This window comes from Molothrus aeneus, chromosome 4 (genome assembly GCF_037042795.1).
Source record: "Molothrus aeneus isolate 106 chromosome 4, BPBGC_Maene_1.0, whole genome shotgun sequence".
Classification (NCBI taxonomy): domain Eukaryota; kingdom Metazoa; phylum Chordata; class Aves; order Passeriformes; family Icteridae; genus Molothrus; species Molothrus aeneus.
The window spans coordinates 73,211,162-73,238,672 of record NC_089649.1 but is presented as its reverse complement, the minus strand read 5'-3'; the positions used below and the strand labels follow the sequence as shown (position 1 = coordinate 73,238,672).

General features: G+C 49.6%; 1 protein-coding gene across 1 annotated transcript in view; it reads left to right on the top strand.

Annotated features, from left to right (window-relative positions):
• Nucleotides 1-27,511, top strand: part of SFXN5 (sideroflexin 5) — a 117,182-nt gene that overhangs the window by 46,073 nt on the left and 43,598 nt on the right. The window contains exons 6-10 of the mRNA XM_066549273.1: nt 1,140-1,165; nt 7,539-7,592; nt 9,996-10,052; nt 12,196-12,261; nt 24,931-25,021. Coding sequence (XP_066405370.1) covers nt 1,140-1,165; nt 7,539-7,592; nt 9,996-10,052; nt 12,196-12,261; nt 24,931-25,021 — 294 coding nt within the window. The remainder of the gene's footprint in view (nt 1-1,139; nt 1,166-7,538; nt 7,593-9,995; nt 10,053-12,195; nt 12,262-24,930; nt 25,022-27,511) is intronic.

Here is a 27,511-nt window from a genome sequence, read left to right as displayed (position 1 = left end):
TCCTTTTTCCTTTTTCCTTTTTCCTTTTTCCTTTTTCCTTTTTCCTTTTTCCTTTTTCCTTTTCCTTTCTCCTTTTTCCTTTTTCCCTTTTCCTTTTTCCTTTTCCTTTTTATTTTCCTTTTTCCTTTCCCTTTTCTTTTTCCTTTTTCCTTTTTCAGTTTCCTTTTTCCTTATCCTTTTTCCCTTTTCCTTTCCCATTTCCTTTTTTCCCCTTTCCTTTTTTTCCCTTTTCCTTTTTCCTTTCCTTTCCGTCACTATTGGGAGCATTTTAACTTTGCAGTAAATGGCAAATCCTGCCCCCACAACTTCAGGGGTGTAAAATCCAGGTCAGCATCTTGATCCACCCTCACTGGATGAAGAGGGGGGCCGGGGGATTTATTCCCCAGGAAAGAATGGGCTGATCCCTGTTTTTCCATGGGTCATGATATCCAATAGCCCCAGCACTGGGATTCCAGCTCCTCTGTGCCTTAATGAGCTGTTTAATGATTAAAAATTAAATTAAAAACCCCCGTGCTCAGGTCCCCAGCAGCTTTTCTGGGAATGCCAGTGCAGCCCTGGTGCTTTTCCAGCAGATTTATTCAAATAAGCAGGACCTTTCCCATGGTTTTGGGTGCAACATCCCCTGATTTGGGCACAGGGGAAATGAACAGGCTTTGTGCTCAGTGCTTTGGGGGGTGATGCTGAGGGTGAACGGGGGAGAAGCAGCACCCTCTGCTCTGCTGCCTTGTCCTGGATTTGTCTCCCAGTTTTTTCTTCCTCTCAGGTCTTTGCCCTTTTTGGCTGTAAATTGGATGCAGGAAGTGCAGTCAGTGATATTGGGGAAAGGCTCTGAGACCTCCCTGTGGAAGTCAGGGAGATGAATTATAATTAGCACAGGAATTGGCAGCCACAGCAGGGGGAATGTGAAGCGTTTGATTTCTGTGGTGCTCAATAAAACTTGAGGAAAAGACTTGGGAGAGCTTGAAAAGCAAAATTAAAAGATGGGAAAACCAGGAGGGTCCTGCAGTTGTGGGTTGGAGCATCAGGTGGAGCTCCAGGATGTCCCAGGGTGGTGGCAGTGAGGGCACCTGGTTGTGCCAGGAGTCCCTAAATGGGGACATTTATTCAAATTCATTAATTAATTTTTTTTTCCCCCACAGGTTACATTCCCTTTGGAACCCCCATTGTAAGTATTTGGTTGTGGGCCCCAGGAAATGATTCCTGAGCACAATTCTGCACCAGGAAATGATTCCTGAGCACAATTGTGCACACTCCAGCTCAGCACCTCGTGCCATTCCCACCTTCCCCATTTCCTGTAACAAGGGATCCATCATGGAAATCCCACCCTCTGCTTGAGGGTGTTTAATCTGTTATTGAGGGCTTTATCTATTAATGTATTGAGAAATAATTGTATTTATCTATTATCTATTGGGTTATTGATGAATGAACCCAACCTCTGTTTAAAGGGTATTTATCTATTAATGTATTGAGAGTTTTTATCTATTATTTATTGGGTTATTGATGAATGAACCCAACCTCTGTTTAAAGGGTATTTATCTATTAATGTATTGAGGGTATTTATCTATTATCTATTGGGTTATTGATGAATTAACCCACCCTCTATTTGAGGTATTTATCTACTATTTGTCTACTATTGAGGTTCATTATCTGTTCATATATTGAGGTTGTTTATCTATTCTATATGAGAATACTGATGAATTAACCCAGCCTCTGGTTGAGGGTATTTGTCTATTATTAAGGGGGATTTATCCATTAATATATTGAGGTTATTTATCTACTATTTATGAGGTTATTTAGGAATTAACACAACCTCTGAGGTTATTTATTATTGAGGTTATTTTTCTATCAATCTGTTGAGGTTATTTATCTATTATCTATTATTATCTATTATATCAGTTGAGGTTATTGATGAATTAATCCAACCCTCATTCAAGGTTATTTATCTATTATCGAGGTTATTTATTTTTTAATATATTGAGATTATTTAACTCTTATCTATCAGGCTATTGATGAATTAACCCAACCCCTATTTGAGGTTATTTGTCTACTACTGATGTTATTTATCTTTTAATATATTGGGGTTATTTATCTGTTATTTATCAGGTTATTGATGAACTAACCCAACTTCTGTTCGAGGTTATTTATCCACTATTGAGGTTATTTATTTATTCATATGGAGAGGTTATTTTGTATTAAATATCAGGTTATTGATGAATTAACCCAGCTTCTGTTTGAGGTTATTTAGCTGCTATTGATGTTATTTATTTATTCATATAGAGAGTTTATTTATCTGTTATCTATCAGGTTATTGATTAACTAATCCAACCTCTGCTTGAGGTTATTTAGCTGCTATTGAGGTTATTTTTTTATTCATATGGAGAGGTTATTTTGTATTAAATATCAGGTTATTGATTAATTAATCCAATCTCTGTTTGAGGTTATTTATCCATTTAAAATCGTTGCCACAACCTCCTTCAGCACCTTCATCTTTCCCTCTGCAAAGCTGAACTCATTGCTGGCAAAATGCAGCTCCTGCAACTCTCAGATTTCATTTTTGGACACTTTTATTTTGCATTTCTGTGGTTTAAGGGTCTCTTCCCAACATGAGGAGCTCCAGCTTGGCCAGGCAGTGCTGTGTGCCCTCGTTTAGGTTAATTAATCCAAAGATGAAGAGGAAGGGGGAAAGATGAAGGTGCTGAAGGAGGTTGTGGGAACGATTTTAAATGGATAAATAACCTCAAACAGAGGCTGGGTTAATTCATCAATAGCCTGATATTTAATACAAAATAACCTCTCCATATGAATAAATAAATAACCTCAATAGTAGATAATTAAACAGAGGCTGGGTTAATTCATAATAACCTGATAGATAATAAAAAATAACCTCTCCATATGAATAAATAAATAACCTCGATAGTAGATAAATAACCTCAAACAGAGGTTGGGTTAATTGATCAATAACCTGGTATTTAATACAAAATAACCTCAATATATTAAAGATAAATAACCCCAATAGTGCATAAATAACCTTGAATAGGGGTTGGGTTAATTCATCAATAACCTGATATTTAATACAAAATAACCTCAATTGATAGATAAATAACTTCAATAGCAGATAAATAACCTTGAATGAAATTGGGTTAATTAACCTCCCGAGGCTGTGCCTGAGGGTGATTTCTCCTTGTTTTGGGGAATTTTGGGAGTGTTTGGGTGCTCTCCGTGGCCAAAGGCAGAAGGGAGAGAATCCTGCCTGTTTTCCTCCTGCTGAATTGTCACCTCATCCCAACAGGAACGGTTAATTTAGCCCAGTTTTGTGGGAAACTGGGGCACACCTTGCCCCCAAAAAATTGGAGTCGAGAGGCACTTTATCCTCAAAACCACCAGCTCCTGCTTCAGCTTCTTGGTCCAGCAAAATGGTCGAAGGAGCCAAAGAGACGGAATTAAATCTGCTTAAACGCAGGGGTGCTCTAGGCCTGGCTCAGGGCTGTCACCCCTGCCCGAGGAGGGGCCCAGCAGGGCCGCTGCTGTTTGTTGTGCTGGGCAAAGCCTCGGTGGGAACTTTGTGTGGGGGGCATTTTAAAAGAAAAGGTTAAACAAAAACGAGTTAACGATCAAATTGACAATGAAATCGGCCCCAATCCAGAGCTGTCAGAGGAGCCGAGAGCTGTCAGATGAGCCCAATTTCAGGAGCTGTAAAGGATAAACTGGAACCTCTTGTCATTTAGAAAAAAAAAAAAAAAAAAACCCAAACGTTTCAAATGTTAAAATTAAAATGTAACATTTATGCCAATCGATCTGTGAAATTTAGTGACAAAATTGGCAGCCTGCTCCAGCATAAAAACAGTTTGAGTCTTCTATTCCACAAAGGGGGATGGGATTTCCTCAAGAGAGGCTCGGGCTGGGCCGTCCTTGTCCCCAGGGAGGATTTGTGCCTGTCCCCAGGTGGGACTGGGGGTCAGCCGGGCGCCCCGAGCCGTGAGCGGGGTGGGGATGAGCAGTTTAGGGCCACGGCCCTCCCCGGGGTATTTCCCTGCAGAATAATCCAGTCTGGGGCAGCTCATTGTGAAGGGGATTAAGGCTTTGGGGGAATAATGGGATCTTGGCAGCAGCTCCCCGGACACCTCCAAATCCCAAATCCCAAATCCCGGCAATGTTCCTACTCCCCCTGGCCCTGCCCTGGGCTTGGCCTCTCCATCCTTTGGGGTTTGGGGCTGACCCCACAGCAGAGGGGCAGCCTGGGCTCTGTGTGACTGTGCAGGGTTTGGCTTTGCCCTTTTTTCCCCAATTCCAGCCCAGATTTGGGGCTGACCCCACAGCAGAGGGGAGAGCCTGGGCTCTGTGTGTGTGTGCAGGGTTTGGCTTTGCCCTTTTTTCCCCCATTTCCAGCCCAGATTTGGGGCTGACCCCACAGCAGAGGGGAGAGCCTGGGCTCTGTGTGTGTGTGCAGGGTTTGGCTTTGCCCTTTTTTCCCCCATTTCCAGCCTGGGTTTGGGGCTGACCCCACAGCAGAGGGACAGCCTGGGCTCTGTGTGACTGTGCAGGGCTTGGCTTTGCCCTTTTTTCCCCCATTTCCAGCCCAGATTTGGGGCTGACCCCACAGCAGAGGGACAGCCTGGGTTGTCTGTGTGTGTGTGCAGGGTTTGGCTTTGCCCTTTTTTCCCCAATTCCAGCCAGGATTTGGGGCTGACCCCACAGCAGAGGGACAGCCTGGGTTGTCTGTGTGTGTGCAGGGTTTGGCTTTGCCCTTTTCCCAATTCCAGCCAGGATTTGGGGCTGACCCCACAGCACAGGGACAGCCTGGGCTCTGTGTGACTGTGCAGGGTTTGGCTTTGTCCTTTTCCCCCATTTCCAGCCCAGATTTGGGGCTGACCCCACAGCACAGGGACAGCCTGGGCTCTGTGTGTGTGTGCAGGGTTTGGCTTTGCCCTTTTCCCCGTTCCCAGCCCAGGAGGGAGAGGATCCAGCCCCTGGAATTCTTTCCCTACAAAGCAGCTGCTGGGCTGGAGCCTCTTCCCCAGGCTGCTGTTTCCTCTTTGGGGGGAAGATTTATCCACCTTTAGGAAATTCAGTTCAAACTTGGCCTTGAGGGCAGAGTGCTGCTGCCACCACAGCTTTCAGCACCCGATTTCCCCCAGCCATCCAAAATTGGGGTCTGGGTGAGGTTTTAGGGAACCCCTGAGGACCCAGGTGAGAATTTGGGGCTGCAGGCGGCCGTCCCACCTTAGGCAGGATTTGGGGTTAGAGCTGGGGCTGCTCAGAGCTCCCTGATGTCCATGGGGCGGCTTTGGGGCCACCAAGGGCCCTTCACACCTGATCACCAATTAAATTCTGTCGCTGACACTTCGCCAGTGTTTAGGAGCTCTTTTTTTTTTTTTTTTTTAATATATTTTGTTTTCCTTCTTAGTTATTTTTTCCCCTGACAGTAATTAAAAGTGAAATTGTACATTTCTTGACAGACTCTTGCACATATGGAGAGTTTGCATTTAAACGTGCCTCTTTCAGTCATACAGATTTTGGGTGCTCTTTTTTTTCTTTATTTATTTATTTTTCCCGCCGGAATTTTCCCCCCGGCGCTCAGCCCCAGCCTCTGCCTGGCCCTGTTCCTTCCCCAGCCTCATCCTCCCGCTGGTTTGGGGGGCACCAGGGGCTTGGGGTTGGGCTTGGGGTTAGGGGGAGCTTCGTTTGGGGCCGCGTTAATTAATGCCGAGCTCCGCGTGGGGGGAACGCAGCCGTAAATTAGTGGGAGCTGGCTCCGGGCCAGGGAACAAAGTCCCTGCAACTCCACGAGAGTGGGAGGAAAAGCTGGAGGAGGAGGAGGAGAAGGGAGAGGGGATGGGAAGGGAACGAGGCCGCCCAAGCCCCGGCCCCCTTTTGTTCGGCGCCGTTTGAGACGTTCCCTCCATCCCTGGGGATGGCCCCAGCTCTTCACCCCTGGGAGGACAGAACTCCATCCCATCCCTTCCCAAATTCCTGGGAATGAGCTGGGAGGAGGCTCTGGGGAAGGTCTGAGGGTGGGGATGAGCTCCCAGCGTTTGGGGTGAATGGATGGGGTTAAAGAGTGGCTCAAGCTTTGAATTCCGTGGGGTTTTGCAGGCAGGAAACACCTCCAGGAATGTGGGGAGCTCAGGGCGCAGGGAGGGAGGCAAGGATGGCAGGGTTCTCTTGTCTTGCTGGGAATTCTTTGTCCTGGCTGTGTTTGTGGGGCTGGTCCTTGGGATCCCCTTTGCATCCTTTTTCTCTTCAGCTTCTGATGGCCTAAACCAGGAAACATGGCACTAAAACGAGAAAAATGCTTTAAACCAGGAAACATGGCTCTAGAACAAGAAAAATTATCCTAAACCAGGAAAAAATGGCCCTAAAGCAGGAAATGTGGCCCTAAAACAAGAAAAATGGCTCTATAGCAGGAAAAATGTCCCTGAAGCAGTAAAGATGGTCCTAAGAAAAGGAAAACTGCCTTAAAGCAGGAAAAATGGCCCTAAAACAAGAACTGCCTGAAAGCAGGAAAATGTCCCTAAAACAAGAAAAAAATGGCTTAAACCAGGAAAAATGACCCTAAACCAGGGAAAAGTTGCCTTCAACTGGTAAAAAATGTGCCTAAAACAAGAAAAATGGCTCTATAGCAGGAAAAATGTCCCTAAAGCTGGAAAGATGGTCCTAAGAAAAGAAAAGCTGCCTTAAAGCAGGAAAAATGGCCCTAAAACAAGAAAAAAACTGGCTTAAACCAGGAAGGCTGGCCCTGAGGCAGGTATTTGGTGTGTCAGGGATGGGACTTGCAGAGCTGTGTGCCTGTGGTGCTGTCAGACAGGGCCCAAGGACACCCTCAGGCCCTGGACACACCTGTGTGGCCCCAGGTGCTGCCAGGAGTGACCTTGCAGAGCCCCTGGTGTCCCAGTGCAAGCCCCAGCAGGGAACACCTGGCCAGATGTGCTGGGCTGGGCTGCCCCGAGCCTCGGGGGGACAGCAGTGACACATCAAAAAAGATTAATTAATTAAAATTTAATGAAAATAAAACCCAGGCTCCCAAACAGGAGTAAAGTGCTCCTAGGTGGCTCTGCTGTCCTCAGATTCCAGTGGGATTTTCTCCTGGTGCCCCAAAGAGGAATATGCCAAAGGAAAATGAGGACCCCCTGTTCACTGCCAGTAGTGGCAGCTTTGAGTTCTTGGCTCCTTGCAAGGTTTGTGTTTCCCTCCAGAAACACCTGGATTAGGGAATTGTTTGGGTTTCCATGGGGTCTTTGGGCAGTGCCAGCTGCCAGGGGATTTTCAGGGTGTATCACGAGCAGGTGATTATTAATTATGATAATTAAAGGTGCAGAGCTTTCAGGGGCAGTGACATCAGCCAGTTCCACCCCTGGAAGACGGAGAGACAGGAGGCTGATAATGACTGGGATGACAAAAATAACAGGAATGAAATAAAGCCAGAAATGAGGATAATTTATTCAAGTCCCTGGAAATCAGCTTGGCTGTTTGCACGCCTGGAGAAGCACGGAGAGCAAAGCAGGGATGCTTTAATAATGAGAGAATCTCTCCTCTTGCAGGTTGTTGGTCTCCTCCTGCCCAACCAGACCCTGGCCTCCACTGTGTTTTGGCAGGTGAGATCCTTGGAAGGGTGGGAATGTGGGGAGATGTCTTGGTTTGAAAAGCCAGGTGTCTGCTGAGGAAGGCAAAAGCCTCCCTTGAAATCGAAAATGTAAATCCCCTCCCTGTGAATTATTATAATTTTGAAATTAAGGGGCTCTCAGGCGAAGATGTGGCAATAGGAATAACAGTTCTTTGCTAGGAAGATTAAAATGCAGTAGTACAAACAAAAAGAAACCAAACCCCTGCCAGGGTCAGAGCAGTCCCTGTCCCCTGTGTGTCAGGGGGTGGCACAGCCCCATCCCATGGGGGCTCAGCCCTCCTGCAGTGCCAGCTGTGGCTCTGCTGGAGCAGGGATCCTGCACAAGGGGGGAGTTTTCCTCTGCAGCTCCAGGGCTGCTGCAGATGGGCCTGGGCTCCCTCTGGCCATGCAGGGCAGCAGAAGCTGCTCCTCTGGCAATGCACTGGGCAAAGGCTGCTGGGCTGTCCCAAAGCTCAGATTGGATCCAGGTAGGAATGCTTGGCTCCTCCCCTGGGCGCAGCATCTCCCCATGGGATGATGGGATTGGATCAGCCATGCAGGGACACTCACTGGCCCATTAACAGAAGATAATTGATAATTAATGGCCCATGAACAGCAGATAATTAATAATGAATGGTCCATGAACAGAAGAGATCTCCTGGAGGGAGGATTGGCAGTGGAAGAGATAAAGAAAACTGCCCCATGAGCAGCAGATACCTGCCCCAGCTCTGACAGGTGGCAGTAAAATACACACATATCTTACATCCCAGGACAGGAGGAAGAGCTGGGTTTTGCCCAGAGGACAGACTGCTGCTGTGGCTGTCCCTCCTGGCTGTGCTGTAGGGACAGGATGTGCCTGGATCCATTCAGGGAAAGGCCTGCAAGGGGCTGGAAACAAATCTGGGCTCCCCTTTTTCATCCCACACCTCCCTGTGCTATGGCAAGGAAGAGGCAGAGCAGGCCAGAAGCCAAAATCGGATTTTTGGAGCCATTTTGTCCGGGTGTAAATGGTTTTTCCATGTGCACATCCATGGAGGTGCTGGCCCTAAACTCACCCATCTGCCTTTGGGAGGACAGGGAGTTGGGATTTTCCTTGGAGAATGATGTTGGAAGGGCTGGGGATGATGGGAGGCCCTGTTGCTGGGAATTTTGGGAATAGATGTCCATGGCCAAGCCCAGGACTCCTGCAGTGAGTCTGCTACAGGAACTCTGGGGGAAAACAATCTGTGTGTAGGGAGGTGCTGGTGTGATTTCCCATTCAGATTCTGGGAATTAAGAGTAAGGGGAGGAAGCAGGCACGGGAAGGAGAGCGCCATAGTAAACACACCACGAGTGTGATTCCGTCGCCAGCTGAAACGAAGGAACGAGTTATTTTCAGCCTCCTTTCTGTGGCAAATGTCTTTTTATTGTCTGCACTGAGAGTGGGGATGGAGCTGTGCAGCCAGGAAGGCTCAGAGCAGGGCGGGATCTGCTGGGAGCACAGCGGGACAGCCAAGCCAGGAGTCTGGGGTCTGCTGGGTTTGGCTGGGAGCTGTCCCACAGGAGGAGTGCAGGGGACATCCTGGGTCACTCAGGGCTTTGAAGGCCTCTCACCTGCCCTGTTTAGGGACATCTGGGATGGAATCCCAGGCTGGTTTGGGTGGGAAGGGACAGTAAATCCCATCCCATTCCACCCCAGGTGGGCAGGGACGCCTCCCACCATCGCAGGGTGCTCCAAGCCCTGTCCAGCCTGGCCTTGGACACTTCCAGGGATTCAGGGGCAGCCTCAAGTGCTCTGTTCCAGCCAGTTTAATGCCATGTGTGTCCATAAGCTGGGCCATCTGCTCATCTCCTGCTCCTCAGAAGCCTCCTGGGAGCCTTTGGAGCTCAGGAAGGGCCTGCTGGAATGACACTGCTGCATCCTGACTGCACATGGGTTTGGCCAGGACACCAAGAGGAATTTCTTCATGTTAAAGGAGATTGGATATTGGAAGGGGCTGCCCAGGGTGGTGGTGGAGACCCCATCCCTGGAGATGTCCAAGGAAGGCCTGGACAGGGCACTCAGAGCTCTGGGCTGGGGACAAGGGGCATTGGACACAGCCTGGGCTTGGTGACCTTGGAGGGATTTTCCAGCCTCAGTGATCCTGGGATTCTGTGGGATTAAAATCCAACAGCAGAGAGGGAGATGGGGCCAGGAGAGGAGTTGTCCATCCAGGGAAGCAGAGCTGCCCTCGGGACACTGTACACCTTGGAATTCCCATCCCTCCATTTGAAGGGCATCAACTCACACCTAGACCCTGCACCAGCGAGGTGCTCAGCTTGGAGCAGTCCAAGGGCAGATGAGATTTCCCTCAGGACTCCCAGAAGGTCAGATTTTGTTGGGTTTGTGCTGATTTTGTGTCCCTCTGTCCCGCAGTGGTTGAACCAGAGCCACAACGCGTGTGTGAACTATGCAAACCGCAACGCGAGCAAGGTGAGCCAGCTGTCACTGAGAGGTGACAAAGACCCCTGGGTCCTGATTTCAGGGACTGAGGGTGGCCATGAAAAACCTCCCTGGGCCCTGACTCCAGACTGAGGGTGTCTGACAAACCTCTCTGGTTCCTGACTCCAGGGCAGTGAGGGTGGCCATGACAAACCTCTCTGGGTCCTGACTTTGGGGTGAGGGTGGCCATGACAAACCTCTCTGGTTCCTGACTTTGGGGTGAGGGTGGCCATGACAAACCTCTCTGGGTCCTGACTTTGGGGTGAGGGTGGCCATGACAAACCTCCCTGGGCCCTGACTCCAGGGACTGAGGGTGGTGAGAATGAAAAGGAGCGGGTTCAATGGAGTTGCCCATAAAGAACTTTAATAACGGAGTGAAAAACAACAAACGTGGAGAAGTCGAGCACCGCATGAGGGGCAGGATCCAAATACCTGAGACAAAGGGAAAGCAGCAATATATACACTTGGGGGTGGAACATTCTGGAATTATAACCATATAGGGGGAAACAAGTCACCAATAGGGGAGCAGAACTTACCATAACATATAGGGGATACATAACAGGGCATAACCAATAGGGGAGCAGGACTTGGACAGCTTAGCATAACAACACCAAAGGCTTGTGGGGGAACCCTCAAGCTCACCCTAACTTAAACAAATTATTCCCAGGGCTTGAAACTCACACCTGGTTTTTCTGGGGGTAAAATTTGAGTCACAGCTATGCCAATTACTACACACAGCCATGAGGCAGCTGTGGGCCTGCCCCGGGGCATTCCCACATGGAAACACCAATCCTGCCTCTTCCCTGGCCGTGAAACCTCTGGGGTGCCCACTGGGGGATTTCTAGACTGGCCATTGTCCCGTGTTTAAACTCAGTGTAACCAGCACAAGGATCTGGGAATCACTGCAGGCACAGAAATGAGGCTCAGGGCTTTGGAGCTGAACCAGTCCATGGTCCCAACTGGTCTGGAATGGTCTAACTGGGATCTGAAAGAGCACAGAGCAGAATGGTGCCTGGGTTGGGGGAGCAGGAGGAGGCTCCATGATCCCATCTCCCAGGGGTTTTGTTCATGATGGTGGCAGTGGGAAGTGCTGGGGCTGTCCCTGGGAAGTGCTGGGGCTGTTCCTGCTCCATCCTTGCTGGGGCTGTCCCTGGGAAGTGCTGGGGCTGTCCCTGGGAAGTGCTGGGGCTGTTCCTGCTCCATCCTTGCTGGGGCTGTCCCTGGGAAGTGCTGGGGCTGTCCCTGGGAAGTGCTGGGGCTGTTCCTGCTCCATCCTTGCTGGGGCTGTCCCTGGGAAGTGCTGGGGCTGTCCCTGGGAAGTGCTGGGGCTGTTCCTGCTCCATCCTTGCTGGGGCTGTCCCTGGGAAGTGCTGGGGCTGTCCCTGGGAAGTGCTGGGGCTGTTCCTGCTCCATCCTTGCTGGGGCTGTCCCTGGGAAGTGCTGGGGCTGTCCCTGCTTCATCCTTGGTGGGGCTGTCCCTGCTCCATCCTTGTTGGGGCTGTTCCTGCTCCATCCTTGTTGGGGCTGTTCCTGCTCCATCTTTGGTGGGGCTGTCCCTGGGAAGTGCTGGAGCTGTCCCTGTTCCATCCTTGGTGGAGCTGTCCCTGCTCCATTCTCAATGGGGAGCTGTCCCTGCTCCATTCTCCCTGTTCCATCCTTGCTGGGCTGTCCCTGGTCCCCTCCTTCTCCTCAGCCTCCATTCATCCCGTGTTGGGATGTGGGAAGCTGAGCTGGAATCCATCCAGCTCACTGAGAGAACATTTCACAGATGAAATATTGACTGTGGCGAGTTTGGGGTTCAGCACTCCAGGGTGGGAATGCTAATTTGGTACCATTTGCTGAATTTCACTCACATCCTTCCTTTGAGCTGCTATTATTATAATTTTCTGATGCCAATTAATTTTCCATTCCCTGTAACCTTGCTCAGGAGGCCATGATTTCCTCGCTTTTGCCTCTTGGGATGACAGCCCATGTGTCACAGAACAATATGACAAAATTAAACCTGTCTCTGCTCTGAAACAAATACACCAAAACCAAAACAAACAACCAAAAAAAAAAAGGGGGGAAAAAAGGGTTGAATATTAATAACCAGAAGTTTGTTTATTGAAAATATGTTTTGTTTTTCTTTCCAAAGCCTTCTCCGACATCCAAGTTCATCCAGGGCTACTTGGGAGCTGTCATAAGTGCTGTCTCAATAGCAGTGGGTAACTCTTTATATCTCTGGATTTCATGACTAAGGAGCTGCTTAGGAGATGTTTTTTGGATTGCTGAGCATGTTGATGTCTTTTAATTGACTTAACTCCGTTTTGGTAACCAGCAAATGCTGTCACCTGGGGTGTGGCTGGCCCTGCATGCCCGAGCTTTGCAGCAGAACCAGAATCCAGCCCCTCCTGCGCTGTGCCTTGGCTGCTCTGTGAACTCCCACTCTCTCTCGTGCATTAATTGGTGGGGAATTAATTAACCGGGCTAATTTAGAGACCGCGAGGCTGCAGGGCCCTGGGTGGCAGGAGAGGAGAGGCAGAGTTCTGGAATGTTCCACTGGGGATGGAATTACATCTTCCCCTGTGGATGTGTTTCTAGCTGGAGCTGGAGTTCAGGTCACAGCGTGGAACTCTGGAATGGTTTGGGTGGGAAGGGACCTCAAATCCCACCCAGTGCCACCCCTGCCATGGCAGGGACACTTCCCACTGCCCCAGGTGCTCCCCATGTCCAGCCTGGCCCTGGGCACTGCCAGGGATCCAGGGGCAGCCCCAGCAAATCTGGGAATTCCAGCCCAGCCAGGAATTCCTTGCCAAGATCCCAGCCCAATCTCCCCTTTCCCAGTGGGAGCCATTCCCTGGCTCCTGTCCCTGCAGGCCTTGTCCCCAGCCCCTCTCCAGCTCTCCTGGAGCCTCTTTAGGGACATTTAGGATTCCCTGGATTTTTCCCTTCTCCAGGGGAACATTCCCAGCTCTGCCAGCCTGGCTCCAGCCCTGGAGCAGCTCTGGGGTCTCCTCTCCAGTTCTGGGTGAAATAATCTGTGAGAGGAGCTTTTAGCATTCCTAAAATCAAATCTTGTGGCTTTTAATACATTCCCAGGAGCACAGGTTGACATCAGAGGCAGGAACAGTTTGGAGGAGCAACTTGGGAAAGTTATTCCTTACACTGGGGTTTCAGCCCCGAACTGAGTGGTTGGGGCTTTTCCTTTGGAGCATTACAGATCCCACAGCACTTGGTATTTTTCCTTCTGGCCAAGACATTTCCCCATTTTGTCAGGTCACAGAGAATTTGCTCCTTGTGCAGCTGCCAGACCATTTTCCAGAGGGTGAGGAGTTGTTGAATTGCCTCGAAGTTGTGAGGGAAAACTCCATTGTATGGGGTACCCCTGTGCTGGATGGTTTGCCATCTCTCAGTCTGTGTGCTGGGCACTGCTGCTCCTGTCCCCTCTGCTGTCCCTTCCTGCTCACAACCCAGCCTGGCTCACCTGAGCTCAAAACCCAGCCTGGCTCACCTGGGCTCACCTGAGCTCCCACCTCCTCACCCAGGAGCTGTGCTCACTTTTCCAGCTCAGTTTTAATCCTAATCCCCATCCTAACAACCTCAATGCTTTGGTTTTCCATCCACAGCTTCCAGGGGAAGCATGGGATGGTTTCCCTGAGCTCCTCAGTGCTTAGGCCAGCATTTATGTCACCCTGTGTGTCCCTGAGGTGACAGTCCCCAGCTGGACGTGCTGCTGCCCCTCACACCCCCCTTCCAGCCTCAGCACGCTGTGGTGCTGCTGATCCCGTGGTTTTGGCATTAATGCTCCTCTCCCTCTTGGAACAGGGGCAGATTAGAGGGGCAGGACACACGGACAAGGATCTTGGCAGAGCTTTGTCCCCCGAGCAGCTGGGAGGCTTTGGTAAGGACCCCGTGGGTGTGGAGGTGTCCGTGCTGCAGGGCTGGTGCAGGGCTTGGGGAGCTGGAATTCCTTGGGCTGCTCAGAGCCTGCAGGGCAGCTCCAGAGGGCAGAAGGGACCTTGGGGTGCTCTGGGAAACACCCCTGTGCAAAGAGGCGTGGGAGGCTCCCTGAGATTTTATTCCCCAGGGAATAAAACTGGGGAGTTTCAGCCTGGTGCAAGCAGAGATCTCCCTGCAGGGAGGTTTGTCACTCCATCCAGGGTGTTCCACACACCCAGGATGCCCTGGGTGTGTGGAACAGTGCTGGCTCAGAGCTGGGTGCTCAGGGGGTCAGAACAGTGCCCCAGGGACAGGCAGGAGCTTTCCATGGGGCTGTGGATGGTCCGGGGTGGAGAAGGGCAAAAACCTTCTGGGGTTCTCCTTCCTGATGTTTGGGAGGTTTTCTTCCATATGGAGCTGAAGGGCAAAAACCTTCAGGGGTTCTACTTCCTGATATTTTCTTCCATGTGGAGCTGAAGGGCAAAAATCTTAAGAGGTTCCCCTTTTGGATGTTGTGATGTTTTCCTCCCCGTGGAGCAGGAAGGGCAAAAACCTTCAGAGGTTCTTCTCCTTCCTGATGTTGGAAGTAGGTTTTCCTCCTTGTGAAATATGAAGGGCAAAAACCTTCAGGGATTCTTCTATCCTGATGTTGGAAGGAGCTCTTCCTCTACATGAAATATGAAGGGCAGCAGCCTTTAGAGGTTCTTCTCCTTTTGGATGTTGGAAGATTTTCCTCCATGTGGAACATGAAGGGCAAAATCCTTCACAGGTTCTTCTCCTTCCTGATGTTGGGAGCTTTTCCTCCACATGAAATATAAAGGGCAGCAGCCTTTAAAGGTTCTCCTTTCTGATGTTGGGACGTTTTCCTCCATACAGAGCATGAAGAGCAAAAACCTTCTGGGGTTCTTTTTCCATCCTGATGTTGGAAGGAAGTTTTCCTCCACATGATATTTGAAGGGCAGCAGTCTTTAAAGGTTCTCCTTCTGGATGTTGGGAGCTTTTCCTCCACATGGAGCATGAAGGGCAGCAGTCTTTAAAGGTTCTCTTTCTGGATGTTGGGAGCTTTTCCTCCACATGGAGCATGAAAGACAAAAAACCTTCACAGGTTATTCTCCTTCCTGATGTTGGAAGGAGCTTTTCCTCCTTGTGAAATATGAAGGGCAAAAACCTTTAGGGGTTCTTCTGTCCTGATGTTGGAAGGAGGTTTTCCTTCATATGATATTTGAAGGGCAGCAGCCTTTAGAGGTTCTTCTCCTTTTGGATTTTGGGATGTTTTTCTCCACACGGAGCATGAAGGGCAAAAACCTTCAGGGGTTCTTCTATCCTGATGTTGGAAGGACATTTTCCTCCACATGAAATACAAAGTGCAGCAGCCTTTAAAGGTCCTCCTTGTGGATGTTGGAAGTTTTTCCTCCACATGGAGCATGAAATGCAAAAAACCTTCACAGGTTATTCTCCTTCCTGATGTTGGAAGGAGCTTTTCCTCCACGTGAAATATGAAGGGCAGCAGATTTTAGAGGTTCTTCTGGATGCTGAAATATTTTTCCCCATGTGGAGCATGAAGGGCAGCAACTTTCATGGGTTCTTCTCCTTCCTGATGTTGGAAGGATGTTTTCTTCCACTTGGAGCTGAAGGGCAAGAACCTTCAGGGTTCTTCTTCTATCCTGATGTTGGAAGGAGCTTTTCCTCCATGTGAAATATGAAGGGCAGCAGCCTTTAGAGGTTTTCCTTCTGGATGTTGGGAGCTTTTCCTCCACATAGAGCACGAAGGGCAAAAACCTCCACAGGTTCTTCTCCTTCCTGATGTTGGAAGGAGGTTTTCCTCCACATGGAGCATGAAGAGCAGCATGTGAGGTTCTTCTTTAGAGGTTCTTCTCCTTCTGGATGTTGGGAGGTTTCCCTCCACACAGAGCACAAAGAGCAGCAGCCCTCACAGGTGTTTTTTCCTGATGTTGGGAGGAGGTTTTCTCCACGTGAAAGGCAGCAGCCTTTAAAGGTTCTTCTCCTCTCTGATGCTGGAAGAAAACCTTCCCAGCAGAGCAGGGACGGCACAGGGGGTGTGCAGTGAGGTTTCTGTGTCCCCACAGACATCCCAGGGGGAACACTGCTGAAGTTCTGGAATGCTGTGTCCTGAAAGCCCTCCCAGCTCCCACCAGCCTGGAGAAAGCCCTGCCCAGCAGGGAGGCTTTGGGATGTGGGCTCAGTCATGAGGGGCAGACCTGTGTCTCCCTGTGTTTCCACCTGTGTGCAGGTGGAAAAGGGCCTGGAGAAGCCCAGAGAGGACAGAGCAGTGGATTTGTGCTGTGCCTCACCCTCGGTGTCCTCACAGCAGGGACAAGCACACTGCTCCATCAGGCCTGGGTTTGGCCTCGTTGTCCTGCACTTAAATGGGAAATCTTTGCAAACATCCTGATTTTCTTCCCTTTTTAGAGAGACAGGAATTGCTGCAACCACAACTCCTGATTTCCAGCCCTACAGGGTGAATTTGGGGAGGGACCAATATTCTTTCATTCCACATTTTTCTCCCCACATTTCCTTTTCTCTCCAACTACTCCCATCCCAACCCAAGTCAGAGCACAGAGCTGTGCCAGGTCCAGGATTTCATCCCTTCTCCTGTGCATGACTCAGGTGAAGGAATCACTTGAAATAAGGCTGGGAAAGGTGTTTGGGTTGGAACAGATCCCAAATCCCAAATCCCATTCCCACCCCATCCATGGCAGGGACACCTCCCACTGTCCCAGGTGGATCCAAGCCCCACTGTCCAGCCTGGTCTTGGACATTCCAGGGATCCAGGGGCAGCCACAGCTGCTCTGGGAATTCCATCCTCTAACATCTCCTTTTCTCTTTCTGTGATTGTAATTTATTTTTATCCCACTTTCCCCCCACCAGCCTCTTTCCTGCCTTTTCTTTTGCTCCCTCATTTTACTGCTGTTCTGAAGAGTGATAATGTAATTTTTTTCCCCAAACAATTGAGTGGATTCCTGGGATCAGGCTCCAATTCCTGATATCTGGCTGCTGTTCATGCTGGTGGTGCATGAAGTGCAATTAACACCAGCTGGTTTTCCTAAACAAGGCAAACAAAGGCAGGGAGAAGTAAAAAGACTTGAGAAAGACCAAATGTATTTTAAATGTTTGGAATTTTTTATTCCCCCAGTATTCCAGTGCCAAGAGCTGCACAGATCAGGGGGGCTGTGATGAGACAGAAACTCTTTCCAGCTGACACACACACTCTTACTCTGCTATTTTTCACGCTTTTAGGAGATTAAAAAAGCTGCATGAAGCCGATTTTATTGGCAACAATTGCTTTTTAGATATTATAATTTTATATAGATAATAATTATTTATAACAACTTTATTATTTCTATGTGGAAGTAGGTCTCTTTTGCCCAGGGAAATTGGGCAATCCCTGGAAGTGTCCAAGGGCAGCTTGGAGCACCCTGGCCCAGTGGGAGGTGAGGGGTGGATGAGAGGGGATTTGAGGTCCTTCCAACCCATTCCAGGATTTTCCGATTCCTAATTCCAGATCCCAGCTCCATTTGCTCTGGCACTGCTGATCCCTTTTGGTGCTGGCTCAGCTCTTCAGGACTTAGAGCAAAGTTTGGGTCAGAAGTGACTCTTGGGGCTGTGCTGAGAGGCCTGAATTAAATCAGCCAAGGACCATGAGCAGCCCTTCCCTGTTTCCTGCATTTTCACTGCTGCTGGGACCTTTGGATTAGTAACTGGTGGAGTTAACCCCTCTGGAACCCTCTAAAGTCATTTTCTGGGTCCCTCTGGACCTTCTCCTTGAAGCATCTCCCAGTTTTTCTGTGGGATTGGAGCTTTCTCCATCAGCTTTTCAATTTCCCTGATCACAGCTTCCAGTTCTGCCAAGAGCAGCTCCAAATCCCGCAATCCCAATCCTTCCTTTTCCGGCAATTCCATTCCTTCCTTTTCCAGCAATCCCAATCCTTCCTTTTCCAGCAATCCCATTTCTTCCTATGCCAGCAATCCCATTCCTTCCCCTTCCAGCAATCCCAATCCTTCCCTTTCCATCAATCCCATTTCTTCCTTTTCTATCAATCCCATTTCTTCCTTTTCTATCAATCCCATTTTTTCCTTTTCTATCAATCCCATTTCTTCCCTTTCCAGCAATCCCACTCCTTCCCACACTAATCCCACACCTTCCCACATCAATCCTACTCCTTCCCATTCCAGCAATCCCATTCCTTCCCTTTCCATCAATCCTATTCCTTCCTTTTCCATCACTCCCACTCTATTCCATTCCATCCCATTCCAGCAATCCCATTTCTTCCCACACCGTCACTATCATTCCTTCCCATTCCAGCAATCCCATTCCTCCCCTTTCCAACAGTCCCATTCCACCCCTTTCCAGCAATCCCAATCCTTCCCATTCCAGCAACCCCAATCCTTCCCTTTCCAGCACTCCCGCTCCTTCCCATTCCAGCAATCCCATTTCTTCCCACACCATCACTACCATTCCTTCCCTTTCCAGCAATCCCATTCCTCCCCTTTCCACCATCCCATTCCATCCCTTTCCAGCACTCCCATTCCTTCCCTACCCATTCCAGCAATCCCATTCCATCCCTTTCCATCAGTCCCATTCCATCCCTTTCCATCAATCCCACTCCATCCCTTTCCATCAGTCCCACTCCATACCTTTCCATCAATCCCATTCCATCCCATTCCAGCAATCCCATTCCTTCCCTACCCTTTCCATCAGTCCCACTCCATCCCTTTCCATCAGTCCCATTCCATCCCTTTCCAGCACTCCCGCTCCTTCCCGTGCCGTGGGGCTGCTCCTCCTTCCCCGCTCGCTCACGATGACCTCTCACACACCATTTCTCGCTCTCCTCTCCAGGTGGAGGTGCCCCTGTGGATTTTTCCAATCCACTCCTTGTTCCCGATAATTGTCTGCGAGGCTGCGCTGACAGCCTGTGAATGGGGTGTGATGTCCATAATCAGCCGGGAGAGCTGGAGCCCTCCCACCGCCTGCTCTGCCCTGTTCGGGGCAGCCAGGAGACATTCGGGGGCTGGAAAAGTCCGGAGAGGGATGGGAGGGGATGGAGCGTGGCCTGGCTCCCTCCTCCATGGGAGCAGGGGGAAAATCCCAGGGGATCTGAGGAGCTGGTGATCAACTTTTGTTTTAAATTAAGTTTTAAGTTTGAAAGGAAGTGGTGCCTGGCTCTAAAGTCTGCATCTCTCTGCTCCAAAGCTGTTCCTGCACATCCCTTTCCCTGTTCATTCTCAGACCCCAAAGGGAGTGGTTGGATCTCTCAGACTGAAACTCAGCCTGGCAGTTCCTCCATGGAGCCCCGAAATCGCTGGAGCTGAGCAGCCGTTCCCAAAGGCACAAGGACACGGGGTTCTTGTGGGGGACAAGGACATGGGGCTCTCTGGGAATGCTCCCAGTGCCAGCAGCATCCTGTCCCTGGTGTCAGGAGCACCTGGCACCTGCTGGGTGCTGCCAAACCCGTCCCTGGGAGTGTCCCAGGCCAGGCTGGACAGGGCTTGTAGCAGCCTGGGATGCTGGAAGGCGTCCAAGGCAGAGGGTTGGAAGTAGATGATCCTTAAGGTTCCTCCCGTGACTGTCACCTCCCAAACTCCATGTGCCTCTCTGCAGCATTTTCTCTCTCATTTCACTGGGATGTCTCCATTTCCAGCAGGTTTGTTCTCCTCCCTTCCTTTCCCTCTGCCCCAGCCCATCCCCACCACCCCAGCAGTGCTGCTGCCTCTGGACAGGATCCAGGTGCATGGAAAGCTTGGTATGAGACAGCACCTCTTGTCGTGGGCATGGCCCCTCATCCTCCTTGCTCCACCATCTCCCAAACCAAGTTTGTTGTGTTCTCAGCATGAATCCCACTTTTCTCCAGCCTTGCTCCAGACTGCGCCATTCCCTTCCCTTGAAACATCCAGCTGTGGGGCTGCTGTGGTCGTCCCTGCTGGAATTGTCTTGGGACTGATGTCTGCTCCTTCCCTTACTCTTGCTCCTCTCTAAGTTCCTTCCCCACTCGGATCCTGATTGCTTTCCCTTCCCTTAGACTCTTCCATTCTGTTCTCCTTGGCTTGGGAAAGCTCCAGTTGGGAAAGAGCCCAGTTTTCCATCTCTCTGCCTCCATCTTCACCTCCCAGCCCTAATGAATGAGTTTTTTCCTTCCTTCTCCTAATGCTCTTTTCTCCAGCTTGGCTGGATGGGACTCATCAGATCCAATTAGTTCTAATCCAATCTGGTGACTGGGGGATGAGGGATAACCTCCTTTGGAGCCAGTCCCTCTCTCCAAGTTGACTTTCCAGGTCCCTTGAACAGCCAGCTCCATTTGCAGTGCTCAGGGATGCCCTGGAGTTAAATCCCCTAAACCAGCGGGGATTTCTCCAGCACAGTCCATGAAGCAATGTTTGGGTGGTGTCATCTACCAGCTAATGCTTGCTGGACTCTTGAGATTCCTCTATTTTGTAAAAATTCCCTCCCAGTATGAAGTGAAATAACTCCTCTGATGGATTTATTGCTCTAGGCCAGGTTTAAGAGGTGTGGGCTTGGCCATTGCCAATGTCAGGCATTCAAAACCATCTCTCAGGCTTCAAAACTCTTCATAAAAAGACAGAAGAAACCTGTTTGTTTGTTTGTTTGTTTTTAATTCCTATGGTTTTAGAATTGGTGTCTTGGTAGACATAAGGTCAGAACTTTGTGAGACAAGAAGAAGGAAAGGAATCAGAAACGTTGGTCTCTGCCAGCATCTGATGGTTCTGCTTCAAAGTGTGGTGACCTCACAAACGTTCTGCTGAGGGAATGTTCATGATGCTGAAATAAAATGGGAGCTAAAGAAATGGCAGGAATTCTTAGCACTCAAGGAGGAAGAGAGAGGGAGGAAGGGCAGAGTGCTGCCAGAGGCACAGCAGAGCCCTGGGTGAGGTTTCTCTCCCACTGGCCATGTTTGATCCCGGTTTTGTGTTGAGGGATGTTAGGAAGTGTTGGTGTCACGTATCCCTGTGTCCAGGGACAGGGATATGTGTGTCCCCTGTGTGTCCCTGTGTCCAGCCATGTATCCCTGGGTCCAGCCGTGTACCCCTGTGTCTGGTCACATACCCCTGTGTCCAGCCATGTGTCCCTGTGTCTGGTCACATACCCCTGTGTCCAGTCACATACCCCTGTGTCCAGCCGTGTACCCCTGTGTCCAGCTGTGTGTTCCCATGTCCAGTCATGTGTCCCTGTGTCCAGCCACATATCCCTGTGTCCACTCATGTGTTTGTGTGTCCAGCCATGTGTCCCTGTGTCCAGCCATGTGTCCCTGTGTCCAGTCACATATCCCTGTGTCCAGCCGTGTGTCCACTTGTGTCCATGTGTCCAGCCATGTGTCCCTGTGTCCAGCCATGTGTCCACTTGTGTCCATGTGTCCAGCCATGTGTCCCTGTGTCTAGTCATGTGTCCCTGTGTCCAGTCATGTGTCCACTTGTGTCCATGTGTCCAGCTGTGTGTCCCTGTGTCCAGCTCTGTATCCCTGTGTCCACTCATATATCCTGTGTGTCCCTGTGTCCAGCCATGTGTCCCTGTGTCCACTCATGTATCTCATCTGTCCCTGTGTCCAGCCATGTGTCCACTCATGTCCATATGTCCAGCCCTGTGTCCCTGAGTCCAGCCATGTGTCTGTGTGTCCAGCCATATGTCCCTGTGTCCAGCTCCCACAGCCACATCAAGGGAGTGCTCTGGAGGGGGAAACCTCAGCAAACCAGGCAATTGGGGAAAGCTGGATTTGATCTGGTCACAGTATGGGAATGTGCACCATGGATAACTCCCCATCCCTGGCAGTGTCCCAGGCCAGGCTGGACACTGGGGCTTGGAGCACCCCGGGACAGTGGGAGGTGTCCCTGCCTTGGATGTTCTTTAAGTCCCTTCCCAACCAAACCATCCTGGAGTTCTGTCAAACTCTGGAGCAGGCTGCCCAGAGAAGCTGCAAGGGGACCCACAGGACAGGAGGAAGCAGCTTCAGGCTGTGCCAGGGAAGGTTTAGGTTGGATTTCAGGAAGAATTCCTTCACCAAAGGTTGTCAAGCACAGCTGCCCAGGACAGGGGTGGTGTCCCCATCCCTGGGGGGGTTTCACAGCCCTGTGGATGTGGCACTTGGGGGCAGTGGTGGCCCTGGCAGTGCTGGGGATGGTTGGACTCAGTCTTGGAGGGCTTTTCCAGCCTCGGTGATTCTGTGGTTGTGCCAGGTTGGGTGAGGTGAGTCCCCCCTGGTTCTGTTCCATGTTTCCATCACCAGTGCTGCAGACCCTGCTCAGTGACTGGGTGATGGTCACAACAATAAACCTGGGGTTGGTCTTTAATGATGAATTTGCTTCAACAGCGTCCTTTGGCCAATCCCAAGTAATTAAACTCATTAACATGAGTGAGCTCATCAACCCTTGATGACCCTTCTGCTTTGGTGGCCTGAGGTTGAGCAGTTCCTGCCCTGTTTACCCTCACCTCACCTCATGGCCCGTGGGAAGGAGTTCACAGATCAGCTACAGCAATTTCCAAACTGTAGAAAACAAACCCTCATTAGTTTCCTATATCCAGCCCTTGTGTTGAGGATTTGGGAGATGGGATTTAATCTCCAGCAACATTTAATTTCATGTTCCCAGCAGGGGGTTGCTGTAAGTGGGGACTGAGTTCATCACATTAAATCTGGAAGTAAAATGCTTTTATTTCACTGCCCTCACAGTGGTGGCTCTCCCAGACTCAGCTTTTCTCTTTCAAAAGCTGCTGCTCTTCCACTTCATTGCCAAATCCTCCACCAAACCTCCAAGCAGGGGCTGCAAACCCAATAAAATTTGTCATGGACACAGATTAACCATATCCAGACTAAATACCCAAATCCATGGGGCAGACAAGCAAAGCCAGGCTTAAAACTGGCTCCTCGTAAAGCCACACATTTTAGGCTGTGTTACAGTTTCTGGAGGTGTTCAGACTTTAAAAAGACTCATCCTAACAACTGGAAAATTAAAGAAAAAAAAATCATTCCGTCATTTTTGAGGGGGAAGAAGTTCAAGACAAACCTTCACTGCTGTCCAGACTAAGCAGAATCACCATGGCTCTCTTGGACTCAGCTCTAGGGCTGCGTTTGCTGAGGACAAGAGGAGGAGCTCCTGCTTGGGGTCTGGGTGAAGACCTTGGGAAAGGCTCTGGAAATATTTCCTGGGGCTGGAGAAGCAGCCCTGTGCCCATGCAGGGCTTACCCAGCAGTTGTGCTTCTCCCCCTCTTCCTCCCAGGCTCTGGCACACTGGGATGAGCTGGGATGTGCATGTATAATGTAGCAGCCTGCAAAATATCCTCTCCCAGGCTTCTCTTTGCTTTTCAAACCCCCCCTCCAAAAAAAATATCCACAAAAAAATTTGTTCTTTTCTGGCAGCTTTTTGGTTTTGGCTGATTTTTTTAATTTTATTTTTAATTTTGCTGCATTTTGGGCTGAAAACATTTCAGCCACACATTGCTCAAGGCTTCCATTTCCAGCTGAAAATTCCCAGGTTGGGGCTGTTGGGTTTAGTTTGTGCATTTGGGGTTTTTTTTAAGGGGTATGAAAAAGAGAAAATATTGCGAGGAAGAGTAATTTAAAGACAGAAGTTATTCCCTATGGATAGATTTGGTTAATTTTTAACCCCACGTGTGCATGAAGCCAGTTTTGATGAAAATTCTCCCAATTTTCAGCATTATCAATGTGAGAGTCAGGAGGCAACAACTCCTCTATGTTTCCATGAACATCCACAACGAGCCAGATCCATGGAAAACTATGGAGAGTTCTGCATTATTCAAGGGTTGGACAAGGCAACAAAAATAAATCCATGGTTATAATAAACTTTACAGCCCAAATGGGGTTGTGTAGTCCAGACCCTTGGAGAAGGAATTAATTGTGCTGGGCCACCACCACCACTGAAATTTGGGTTTTTCCCAGCTGGGTGAGAGCCAGTCCCAAGGATTTTGTGGTGGATGGGAAAAATGATGGTGACCTGGGCAAAAATCCAGCCAAGGGCAATTCCAGAAGGACTGGATGGTGTTGGAGTGGGTTCTGGCTTATCTTTTAGCTGGGAAGGGTTTAAACCCAACTGTTGGGTTCAACCCTCCATATAAACCCAACTGTTGGGTTCAACCCTCCATATAAACCCAGTGGTTTGGTCCAGTCCAACTTTTGGGTTCAATGCTTTGTGTAAACCCAATAGTTGGGTCCAATCCTTAATTTAAACCCAGTAATGGGCTCAACCCTTCATTTAAACCCAGTGGTTTGGTTCAATCCAGTGGTTGGGTTCAGCACTTTGGACAAACCCAACTGTTGGGATCAAACCTTCATTTAAACCCAATGGTTGGGTTCAGCCTTTCATATAAACCCAGGAGTTGTGTTCAACCCTTCTTGTAAGCCCAAGGGTTGGGTTCAAACGTTAATTTAAACCAAATGTTTGGGTTGCATCCAATGGTTGGGTTCAACACTTCATACAAACCCAAGCTGGGTTCAACCCTTAATTTAAACCCAAGAGTTGGGTTCAAACCTTCATTTAAACCCAACAGTTCTACCCTTCATTTAAACCCAATGGTTTGGTTCAATCCAGTGGTTGGGTCCAGCACTTTGGATAAACCCAATTGTTGGGTTCAATCCTTCATTTAAACCCAAGACTTGGGTTCAATACTTAATTTAAACCCAAAGGTTGGGTTCAACCTTTCATTTAAACCTAAGAGGTTGAACCCAAAGGTTGGGTTCAACCCTTTATTTAAGCCCAAAGGTTGGGTTCAACCCTTGTTTTAAACTCAACAATTGGATTTAACCCTGTATTGACTAAAGGGTTGAGCCCAACACAGCCAAACCCTGCAGCTGGGGGAGGTTTAGTTCTCAAACACCTTTTCATGGGGAGGGACCCCAAACTGTGCCATGTGCCCTGCTCCTGGTCATTAATCCTCTCCTCCTCTGGTTTGCTTTTCTCCATTCCAAGGTGGGCCTTAATGTTCTGATCCAGAGAGCCAACAAGTTTACCCCGGCCACTCGGCTGCTGATCCAGAGGTTTGTGCCATTCCCCGCTGTCGGTAAGGAAAAATTCCTTTTCTTTGTGTTCCAGGCGGTGGCTGCAAGCCTGCAGGTGGCCAGAAGCCACTGGGATGCACACAGCTCCTTCCTTGCTGCTCATGTCCCCTCAGTGGTGGTCCCTGAGCTGGGGCAGGCAGGGATGGGACTCTGCAAAGCAGAATTTTGGCAGAAAAATGCTGCAGATCTGCTGGTGGAGGCAGCTCCTCAGGCTTTTCAGCTGCACTTTGCACTCTGAAGCAGCTTCAGAAATGATCAGCACTGAGTGGTCCTCGACCATTCCAACCTCAGAGAATTTCATTTGCAGGATCTGGGTTGAGCTGTGTCAAATCTTCAAATAAGCAGCAGCACTGTGGTTATTTTAAAATAAAATGCAGAGAAATGGTTCTGCTCTGAATGTGCAGATTTCTGAGAGTCACTGGTTAAGAGCAGCCCCAAGTGTGTGCAGAACTGAGGCTGCTCCTGGCTTGGTGGAGCATTTTATTGGGGTTTTATCAGCTCTCTGTTTGAGGGCAGGGATGCTCTGCACTCAGCCTTTGCTGGGGTCTCTGGTTCCCACCTCCAGCACATGCTGAGTTATTTTAGCTTTGTGGCTGTGGGGTAATTTTTTGTGTAAGCTTGTTTATTTACAAAGGTGGTGCAAAAATTGCCCCAGCATGGAGGAAATCACTAAAAAAATGGGGTTTGCTCCCTCTTCCATGTTCCTTTTTCAGCCATATAATGCCAAATTTTCCTTTCAGGTTTTTTTCCTTTGCTGTGCAAGTGCCACATCCTCAGAGCTCTCCTGAGCCCCTTTACCTGTCTGCTGCTCTCACTTTCTCTGGCCTTTCTGCTCCTTTTTTAGCAGAGAATTGGTTGTTGTGTCCCTCCAGCCCTCAATTCTTGAATTGCTGGATTTTTTTCCCCTTTTCTGCCACAAAAGCAGCTGCCTGCCCTGCCTGCAGAACAGGGGGGACAGGGATTGTGCTCTGGTGGTTGCACTGAGCCTTTTCCTTGTACACCAGGGGATCTGAGGGCATTGTTGTTGCTTTCCTGGGGCTTTTCTGGGATCTATTTTAGGGAGATTCAGCTTTCCTTGGGGTTTTACAACCAGGAGAGCACGAGGGATGAGTTCCAGTCCCAGGAGGCAGCTCTGAGGGGTGTTTGAGTCAAAGGCAGGCAGGAAATCCTTGCTGCAGGCTTGATCTGCTTTCACACCAAGGTGTTTGTGTTGGCATTGACTGAGGACCCATAATTAATTTGTTTAGCCTGTAATTAATTCCCCAGCTAATGTTTTATTTGTCTTGCTTCATTATGAGCCAGGACATCAGGGATCCTCCCACTAATTGCTGGTTTGTGGTTTGCTGACCTGGACAAACCCTTCATTAAGATGTGTCTCCCAATTCCTTTTGACCATCCAGCCCCCAGCAGAAAGGTAGAAATTCTCTATTTCTACATGAAAAGCCAAACACTGGGGTAAAGCTCTTGCTCCAAAAACCCCACGGATGTGGTCCTCAGGGATGGGCTGGTGGATTTGGCAGTGATGGTTGGACTTAATGATCTTGGGAATCCTTTTCAGCCTTAATAATTCCATGATTCTGTGAAATTAGAGAGTTTTCCCCATCCTTTCCTTGCCTCCCTCTGCACTGACCCCCAGAGCTGTGCTGGTTGGGGGCAGCTGGAAAACTGGGGGGACATCCAAGCTTGAGGGTCCCATCCCAAGTTACCACAGGAGGGGCAGCTGCTGCTGGGGTGGAAGGCAGCCCAAACTCCAGCAGGGATGTTCTGAGGGCTCCACGGAGCTTTGGGAAGCCGGGATGGCTGCTGGGGAAGGTCTTGGTGCCCTCAGAGGGGTCTGTGTCTTCTCCAGGGCGTGTGAAGGTTGTGTTTGCACCACCAGGGAATGCCCACCTGCAGCAGCTCTGCCTGGAGGACACTTTAACACCAGTGCTGCTGGGTCAGGCCCTGCCTTCACCCCCTTCCAAGGTTAATTTTCCAGCTGAAAACCCCAAATTGTCCAAAAAATCCCGGCCAGGACCAGGGGTTGGATCCAGGAAACCAAGCCAGGGGAGCAGCTCCTGGAGGAGCAGAGAAGGCCCTGCAGAGCCAGGGGCTGGAAAAGGGGTTTGGGATTGAGGTTGGGGCATCCTTGGGGGCTGAAGGGGTTCCATGGAAAAGAAGGGAAGGGAAGGAGGTCTTGGAGCCTGAGTTTGAGCTGGGAGGGGCTGGATCCTTTCTCAGCAGTGAGGAGGGGAAGGGTCTCGGTGCCCAGGGGAATCCAAGGAACCCAATTCACCCTTTTCTTCCCCAGAACTGGGTGTGAACAGCTGGCCCCAAGGCCAGGGTGTTACTGGTGAGGGTGTGCTTTATACTGGAGATGTTCATGGCTAAAAAACCTCAGAAAACCCCAAAATCCCATCCCAAACCTGATCTGAAGGAAATTAAAGCTGATGGAAAGATCCTAATTGGAGAGAAGGGAGAAGGAGGAAGGATTTCTTCTCCTTGGGCTTTTT